General features: G+C 37.3%; 1 protein-coding gene across 5 annotated transcripts in view; it reads right to left on the bottom strand.

Annotated features, from left to right (window-relative positions):
* Window positions 1-742: 742 nt before the first annotated feature.
* LOC111871194 (polyadenylate-binding protein-interacting protein 1) overlaps window positions 743-9,816 on the bottom strand; it is a 36,067-nt gene continuing 26,993 nt past the window's right edge. For 4 of the 5 annotated variants that reach the window (XM_023864107.2, XM_023864140.2, XM_023864126.2 and 1 more), the window contains 3 exons: window positions 9,273-9,479; window positions 5,669-5,784; window positions 743-2,879 (listed from right to left, as the gene is read on the bottom strand). In XM_023864107.2, the coding sequence (XP_023719875.1) occupies window positions 2,744-2,879; window positions 5,669-5,784; window positions 9,273-9,479 (459 nt within the window). In that variant the 3' untranslated portion in view covers window positions 743-2,743. The remainder of the gene's footprint in view (window positions 2,880-5,668; window positions 5,785-9,272; window positions 9,480-9,816) is intronic. The other variant, XM_023864133.2, reaches the window with a different exon arrangement.

Below are 9,816 nucleotides of genomic sequence, written 5' to 3'. Positions count from 1 at the left end.
AGGGACTCTGGTAATAAGGTGAGTTCAAATCTAACACCAAAAAAATGGTCGCCTTGTCAAAATTCGCGAAAGCACATTCAACAGAGGGCATCAGGAACACGTCAAAAATGATCTTTTTATTCAGGAGGTGGTAGTCTACCACCATCCTGTGACCACCCGAGGGCTTGGGAACCAGAAACGCCGGACTGGCATATTGCGAGTAACTCTTTCAAACGACTCCTTTATCCATCAGTTCTTGAACGATCTTGCGTAATATCCGCAAATGAGGGGGCGAACATTGGTAAGGCCTTGAGCGCACCGGAACGTTATCGCTCAGGTCTAGATGGCAGACCATCCCTTCTACCATGCCGAGCCCATCCGAAAATAAGGCTGGAAAACTGCACAAGAGATTGTCAACATCCCCATACTTGGCTGGCCCTGCCAATAAGGATCCGCACCCAAGACCGGCCAAGACTTCTTCAGCACATGGAAATTTCTGTGACTTGCACTTACCAAGATCGAAGGCCTCAAAGTCGAACTCTTGCTCGGGATGAAAAAGAAAACTATATTGGCAATCGATGAAGTCCAGATGCACCTTGGCACGGGCCATGAAATCCACCCCCAAGATGCACGGAATGGGGGAATCCACGAGGACCAAAAAACAACATTTCCATGAAAAGGAACATATTTTGATCCCCAGCACTGCGATCTCCGAGATCACACTGCAATGTAACTACATATAAAGGATATTTATGAGATCAAGTGTTTTAAATAGATTTATTTGATATGTACTGGGTAACATTAAACAATCTCTGAAAAAAAGTGAATCAAAATAATAACTTTGCATCATCATTTTATAGAAGTAACCAATCACATATCATGCCCAAATATGATCACGTCAAGCATTTTCTTGTCAATCAAAATAGTAATTTGTATCTCTGAGGAGACTGGAGCTATATGTAGGAGAGTATATATTAACAAAGATCATGAGGAAAATGAAATTGCACTTGAAATGGTTAGTACATCAAAAGCTTCACACATACTCTGAAGCAGTCCTTGATACCAAGCCCATGGATAAAAATTCAGACCTCACAATAAATACATGTAGCCACTCACTATGCTCATTTACATTAATGTGTTCAGAAGTTATTCCTCCTTACTGCTTATAAGTAAGACATTTACAAGTTTTCTTTTATTCATATTCGAAGCACACAGTACAGTGACCAGAAATCTTTGTACTTTCACACAGTAATAGGCAAAGAAAGATAATTCAAAATCTGTTACCATGATAAGCCACTGAATATGTTTTATAAAGGAACACTTCATTTTATACCACACAGTCATAAATTCGAGGCTCATTTGAAACGAATATTATTTCTTCTGAAGCAAGATACAGTTGCTATAACCCCAAACTGTTGTGCTTTAGTTTCATTTAATAAAATGTATTACTATGGACTCTGGAAAACATCCCACAACTATATGCATAGATCAACAAACCAATCAATGGAATGAAAATCAAACAGTGAATGTACACTTTCATAAGCAATCATTGGTGGACCTTTACCTTCAGCAACTCAGTACATCTTACAACATAAAGACAGTATATGTTGCACCATATACAACTACAAAACTACCCAAAAATAGAATTTCCATTAAAAATTCACGACTACCTGAAATATTTAACCAAAACAAATGACTGCAGTTGAGCCTAATCTTCACGCCAACCTGCTACAGATTCTGCTATTCTTGAGACATGTTAGACACAAAACTGGCGACATGCTTAGAAGAACAGGTTTTACAAATTACTGATATATTACCAACGATTTACTGTACTATCATGGTAACGGTATCTCCCACTAATAAACATACACTTGTAGAAAGAGAGGCATTTCATATATATAGACAGGACATCATTATGAAGCATACACATGGAAACAACAGGAATGAACCATTCAACAGCAATCCCATTACCTCAGCACTGATGTGATCAACAACTGTTTATAAATCTCTGCCAACTTCATACATACCTTCTTGACCATCATGTAGCACAAGGTATTGTGCATGGAAGTTAGCCTTTGCAGTGAACCCAGCAGTTCTACAGAACTAGAGATCAGTGTTGCTTAACTAGATATGCAGAGAACTTCATTTTACTACCACCACTCCTTCTGAACAGCTGCATCTTTGGATCAGATTCCTGTTTCTTTCAACCTCCATCATATTAGACAGGAAGTCTCAAGTAAGTATGTACACATCTTAGAGATTCATATTTCCATTTGTAGTTATCATAAATGAGTCTTCTTTAAATTATCATATCATACATGTAGCTATTCCCTGCTCATTCTGGAAGCAAACATGACCATCTGCAAAATGTTAATTGTACGTCAGTCTGTTGCTACTGGGCATTATGTCTCCAAGAAGAAGTGGTTAACTAAGTTCCTAATTTTAATATTAATAATCAAAATAAGATGGCAGAACAGGAAGAAATATATGCTTAAGCAAACCACAACCAGTAAGTTTCCATCTTACACCTTCTAAAGTACAATACATCCAACTCCGTGTCACAAAACCTGTCCTAACAAAGAAAAACTACAACAATTTTTTGCAAAAGTGACTGCAAACAATTCTTGATAACTACTTATAAAATATGCTTATAACACAATGTCCATACTTAACACTAAGTTGACAAGAAAGACATTTTCTGTTCATTACATGAAACTGTCTGCAAATGACAGAGTAAGTCAACAACACATGTTTGTGGCCAGAATCAGCCATTGCACTTGCTATCAGTGGGATGTGTGTCTTTTGAATGATTCTTGCCCATCTGCAGGAACTGTTCAAATGCTACTTGAATTTCTTCATCCATTTCATCATCTGGCTCCCAGACATTATCCCCTTCCTCCCTGCAATAAACACAGGTATAATAAACATTGCATGCATAAACCACACATGAAGCATGAGCAACTGAATCACATTTAATTTGCAGCGATTTAATATTTTTACTTACCTATGATTCAGTCACCCTAGATGTAACACATATATGTCAGCACAAAACATCCTTTATTAAAAATTTTCCTCTGGTTAGCATTCAAATAAATTGAAGAGTCGCATCTTCACGCTTATGACACCATGCAGTCATGCAGGTGATTACCAATGCTTTGCAAAAACCTGCTGCCTCCGTCTCCAGAGCAGAATAAAAAATGAGGTATCAAGTTCTTCTGAAATGTTGGTAAGCGCCTACACAACTGCATGGTATCATAATATTGGAGATCACAATCTTAATTTTCACTGCTGTGAATATGTCAAATCTCAGTCATGTAACTGTTTCAAGAGCTACCTCAACTGAAGATTTCAATTTCCTTATGCGTTACTTCCAGTTATTATTATGAAAAGTTACATGACTAACTCCATGGAGCAGAGTGTTTGAGAAGCCAATGGTCACCCTGCCATTCAGGAAGTTCCCTGCCTTTACTGGAACCTGAAGGTTCCTTATCAGGTTCACAACAAGGCAACTAAAAAGTTATATCTAGTGCAACATAAAACTAGACACGTTCAAACAACTGAAGCAGACGATTACAAGAGGACATATTTTTGTAACTGGTTTTTGTGGGCAGTGTACGAATGTGTTCTTGATCCAAAACTTAAATTTTTACTGATGAAGATTGTTTCTGTTTGAGTGGGTATACCAGTGCTCAGAACAATAGGTGTTGGAGCAGTATTAATCCAAGAGACATTTAAAGCACCCCTTCATGATCAGAATATATGTGTGTAATGTGCCATGACTGCTACACCAATAATAGGACCCCTATTTTTAACATGCTATTATACAAGCTAGAAGGTTGTGGGTTCAAGTCCCGATGAGGTTACTAGATTTTTTTGATTGACCTAATCCTTCCAGCCGCACTATGGCCCTGGGGTTGACTCATCCTCTAACAGAAATGAGTACCAGGAATTAAATAAATAATTTTCCTGGGGAGTAAAGCATGGCTAGCGTGTAAGGCTGACAACCTTACCACCATCTTTGAGCCAACTGTCTAAATAATGTCGGACCCTCAACATCTCACAACCCTATGGGCCTTCATGGCCTGCCAAGGATAGCTTTACTTTTTTCTACTTTTATTAATTCAGAGCAGTATGTCAATGACATTCTTCAAACCTTCGTTGAGAGAATTGTGAAAGAAAAAGGGACATGGTTTTTAATACATGAGGGTGCTACAGCATACACTGCTAATTATTAATGTTTTCAACATATCAGACTGGTACGCCACAGATTGCAGTATGCTAGGTCTCCAGACCTGTGGTTTTCATCTGCAGGGAAACCTAAAAAAATAAACTGTATTCAAATAATCCCCACACACGCAGGATGAAATTATGCACAACATCTATGAAACCATTATTGAGGGCAATGAACTCAAAGTATTACCAATCTCTTCAAGAGACTTGACACTTGTTTAAGAAGAGAAGTGAAACATTTTAAGTATTAACTTTAAAGAATGCAGTCTGTGTTCATAATGTGCAGCATATTAGCCATGACTCAAAACTCTTGTCAGCAGGCAAGGGTTGAAGTTCCAGCTAATAGGCTAACAGTAAGAGACTCGAGCAATTTCGCCCTACAAGAAACTCTGTACAGCATCAAATGATGTAATTATTGGTGAATGATGAATTGGAAAGAATACTAAAGTAGCGATATTATATTTAAGCATCCTGTTGCACTCTACACGATAAATGATACAAACTCCATCCCAAGTGCAAACAATATATATTATATGTCTTTGATCTTGCTCTCTTCTACACTACATGTTTCGGCCTCTAACGGCCATCATCAGGTGTATACTCTTACGTTGCTGCCACACTGAACCCAGTCTAAAATTTAACATTTAAAAAACACATTGTTATTTTCTTCGTTATTATCAACATCTACCTTGTTGATATCTGTCTGGTATGTAGATTATTTTGCACACGTCAATTTTACACGTAGTAAAGACAAGCAGGNGTGCAAAATAATCTACATACCAAACAGATATCAACGAGGTATATGTTGATAATAACGAAGAAAATAACAATGTGTTTTTTAAATGTTAAATTTTAGACTGGGTTCAGTGTGGCAGCAACGTAAGAGTATACACCTGATGATGGCCGTCAGAGGGCGAAACATGTAGTGTAGAAGAGAGCAAGATCAAAGACATATAATATATATTGTTTGCACTTGGGACGAAGTTTGTATCATTTATCAACTAAAGTAGCACTTGCCTGGATGGACTGAGGAAAACCACAAAAAACTACAGTCCATTACAGTCAGGACAGCTGGTGTCCCAACCAAGATTCAAACCAAGCTTCTCCCAAATACAAGCGTAAGATTGTTACACCTGCATTAACTTGCTTAGTTATATATATATAAAATTCATATTTGACAGTCACTCCACATCTGTCACTAAACACATGGGGGCACAGTTAGTCTCAAAGTGGTCAGAATTTTACTCTCAGTGATGAGTGATGAAGCTGTCAGTCTGGGAGAATTTTAATAAAAGAGTTTATATCTGCAATAAATGAATATCAAAGTGTATGAGGTATGGGAAAACTGAGTCCAGCTCAAGTACACCTTTCCACTACTGCCCACATTTCCACAGAGAAAAGCATGGAAAGAACTGGTAAACACTGATCTAATTCCAATAACGTGCATATGACCACTCACCCATAATCATCATATTCCTCAGGGTCAGGAATTCGACAAACACTTTCTTGTAGAAACTGACTCTCTTCTTGAGTTATTATCTGTCCATCTGGTCCATAGAACACAGGCTCATTCTGCTGTTTCCAAGAACATATTTCCACAACAATGAATACAATTACCGGGTACATTTAAAATACGATTCTAAAGAAACAATGCAATGTATTTAACATACTTTCTGGAGTATAAGAAATTTTTCCTTGAATATGCTATCTGAAATGTGAATGCATCTTAATCTGTAGGTACAGGTTTCTTTCCCACAATTATCCCTCTAAAATTTGGACACATAGTATGCTAGTATGGTGACTATATCTTAAAACACTGCAAAAAAACACAAGTTACTTCAAATATAAAAATGTTAATGTTAAAAGCAACACATCCAAGATGGTAGGAAGGATACTCTCTCTGCACCTGATTCCTCTTGCCTTACCTTATGGCTCATTTTCATCAGATTCCCTAAGGATATGACATCAATGGAAAATATCCTGAAGCCATACATTCAGCAATGACAACATGATGGCTACAGAAACTTGGACAATTCTTTATGAACATTCACTGTTAAGGTTTTGTTTGTTTAACCCTTCCGCACCGACATCCGTGTGCTTCACCGACCCTTTAAATAATCGTATGCCACCGACATCTGTGCAGTTCACCGACCTGCGCAGTGTTAGCTTTGAAGGACGTTGCTGACAAAACGAGGAAAGATATTCCAATTTTCTTTTCAGGAGTACATAGATTAGGGTTTCATCTTTCTATTGGTATATGAGTTATTTATTTTGGACGAATTTTTAGCACGGTATTTTTATTTTGTATCGTTAGTGTAATAGTTCGTACTTTTGTCTCACTGCGCCTAGATTTCATTGAAATTTTTCAAATTCTAAGTAAGGAAAATGTATAAAACTATATATCTTTCGACTCTATGGTCTTTGCTTGTCTATATGAGTCACTCACTGAAACCCCAGACGAAGGTTTTCCTTGAATGGGTTGCTGTACAGTCTGCTGACACAATGAAGTAGTCAAACAAGAGGGTCCTTTTTTCTTGGAACCAAATGCAACCTAAGAAAATAAACTTACGAATGATACAGAAATCTATGATGTCATAACACTTTCTTCTCTCAGTCGCGCCATAACCATGGCCTCTACAAGTAGGAAAGTTTTACAGGGCGATGAACTAGAAGAGTTCCTTGCTCACGACTCGGAAGTTAGTGAGTTCGAATATTCGGATAGTAGTGAAAACAGTGATAATGAAATTGAAGATCAGGCTGTAGTTGATGCTATCCAAGATCTTAGTATTGAAGATGACGACGAAATAGTGGCGAGGGTTCCAGTGGCGGATTCAGACGAGAGTTATTTTTGGCAAAATATGGATAATTATGATGGCGTTCGCGAACGGTTTTCTGAAAATTCAGGCCCGAGAAATCAGTCTGTCAATGTGCTCGATATAGTACAGACATTTCTATTATTTTTTACTGAGGATTTTGTGAACAATATCGTTCAGGAAACAAACACTTATGCGCAACAATTTATATGTGGGAGGGTTTTTCCATTTAGATCTCCAGCTAGGCAGTGGGTACCAGTGACACTAAATGAAATGTATGTGGTCTTAGCCTTGTTCTTGCTGATGGGTATAGTCAATAAGCCAACTCTAAATTCATACTTTTCAACGAAAAGATTACTATACACTCCAGCATTTCCTGATGTAATTTCGAGAGACAGATTCCAGCTTATATGTAAATTTCTCCATTTCAATGACAATACTAAGAAAGATAATTACCTAGGACCTACAAGACTTTTCAAAATTTTTCCTGTCATTCAACATCTCAACGAAAAATTTCAGACACTCTTCTATCCTGGACAAAATATTTGTATTGATGAATCGCTTACACTATGGAAAGGGAGATTGGCATTCAAAATGTACTTGCCACTGAAAGCTTCAAAATTCGGCATAAAAACTTATGAACTCTGTGATTCCAAATCTGGGTATTTATGGTCATTTATTGTTTACACTGGCAGCGAAACCCAACTAAATTCTTCACTGATCAGAGAAAATACCAATAAAACAACATCTGTTGTTCTACATTTGGTCGAACCGCTCCTCCATAGAGGTCATACTCTATGGATGGATAATTATTACAATTCCCCCCAGTTAGCAAAATTATTAAAAAATCATGGCACTGACTGTGTTGGGACCCTTAGGTTGAACAGAAAGGGTGTCCCAACAACTGTAAAAAACACAAAGTTGAGAAAGGGCGAGATCATAGCTCAGCACGCAGGTCCTATAACTGTTCTCAAGTGGCAAGACAAAAAACCAGTTTCCGTGATCTCTACATTTCACAATGCCGACACACAGACAGATATAAAGAGAAACAAAGAAATAAAAAAACCAAAAATTATAATTGATTATAATGAAATGATGGGTGGCGTTGATTTGAAAGATCAGCTTTTACAGTACTACAACGTGGAAAGAAAAAGACTTCATAAGTGGTACATGAAACTCTTCAGACGCCTTTTGAATGCGACAGTGGTAAATGCCATGATAATTTATAACAAGAATCAGGAAAGACTGACAGACCACTTAGCATTCAGAGTAAATCTGGTAGAAGGGTTGCTGTTGAAGTTTACGGACCAGGAGCAGGCAGCACGTAGAGTACAAGGTCGACGTCATTCATCAGATAACACCATCCCCCGGCTTCGTGAAAGACATTTTATTAGTAAAATTCCCCCATCAGGAAAAAAGGCTAGACCACAAAGGCGATGTGTAGTGTGTACAAAAAACAAAAGAAGAAAAGAAACCGTGTACTGGTGCAGTGATTGTGATGTTGGGCTATGTATTGACCAGTGTTTTCAGGATTACCACACCAAACTCAACTTTTAGCAGTTCGAGTGAGTAAAAAAATATTATTTATCATAATTATATTGAAAAATATATATATAGTTTTGTTCTTCGTTTCTTTATGAATATTTCTGTGAAAATTTTATCTCAATATACCAATTTTTGCGAGAGTTACTAAATTTTTCATGGATAAGTGCATTTTTCTGTTTAATAATTAAATACCCCGTCGGTTTGGCGGTAGGAAATGATTTAAATACTATCCGTCGCGGAAGGGTTAATAGGAAAAAGTAAGTTACTCTGTAACAACATGAAGAGAAGAGCTGGTACTGTTTTTAATTACATAACAATAACTGATGAATTCATAAACTGATTTTCAAAAATAAATGGTGCCACAAGTGTATGAACAATGAACTATGCTAATTAATGTATGCATGTGAGTTGAAGCACAGTAAAATAATGGCTCAATAACTGATAAAAATACAACAGATATTTTTACAGAAAATTATACATACCAAATTTTCTGTAGCAAAACAGGAGTTTGACCTATATGCAATGACAATCTACATGGGTATATACAGGACAATCTGCAGTTTATGAAGGCCAAAGAAATATGAAAAGTGATTAATATTCTAGCAAGATTAGAAACTATTACAATTAAGAAGAGGAGGTTAATTAGTGTGACGAGCTTGGTCAGAAAGATAAATGAAGAGAGCACATTTAATTAATTAATATTACCAGGTATGGATTGTATAGCTGTGTTGTGCTGGCATGGGGCATGAAGTTTGATGTGTCAACCCATCCAACATGTCTCAAATTGACAACACTGCTGACAAGACGTCGGACATCTGACTCGACTACTGGGCTGTTCAGTAAGTGTAAAAGGGACTCCATTACTTGATTCATATTTGTTTGATCCTGTGCATCCAGGGGCTGACCTGCCAGCTATAACAAAGTGAAATACCTAGAAAGGGAGCAACGCTTCACCCATACAGTTTTGTAAAGACAGGTCACATGCCTTTTAACCACTTCAGTGATATTCCAAGAACCTTTCTATGATTCACTATGTTCCTACTCAGTATATCCTGGAAAGCATTCAGGTCCAGTGTTTGTTATATCCTGATAACTTTCACACTTATTTATGTTTCTCAGAAGATGGAAGCACCACATGGGAATTGTCAAAACTTTCTGGATGAAACAAAGATATATGGCATATGTTAGGGAACACAATTTGAATTTTGAGACATCACTGAAGGGGTTAATGAACTCCATAGAAAGCCTG

The sequence above is a fragment of the Cryptotermes secundus genome, unplaced genomic scaffold (assembly GCF_002891405.2).
Source record: "Cryptotermes secundus unplaced genomic scaffold, Csec_1.0 scaffold152, whole genome shotgun sequence".
NCBI classification, from domain to species: Eukaryota; Metazoa; Arthropoda; class Insecta; order Blattodea; family Kalotermitidae; genus Cryptotermes; species Cryptotermes secundus.
This window is presented reverse-complemented; position numbering and strand designations above follow the sequence as displayed.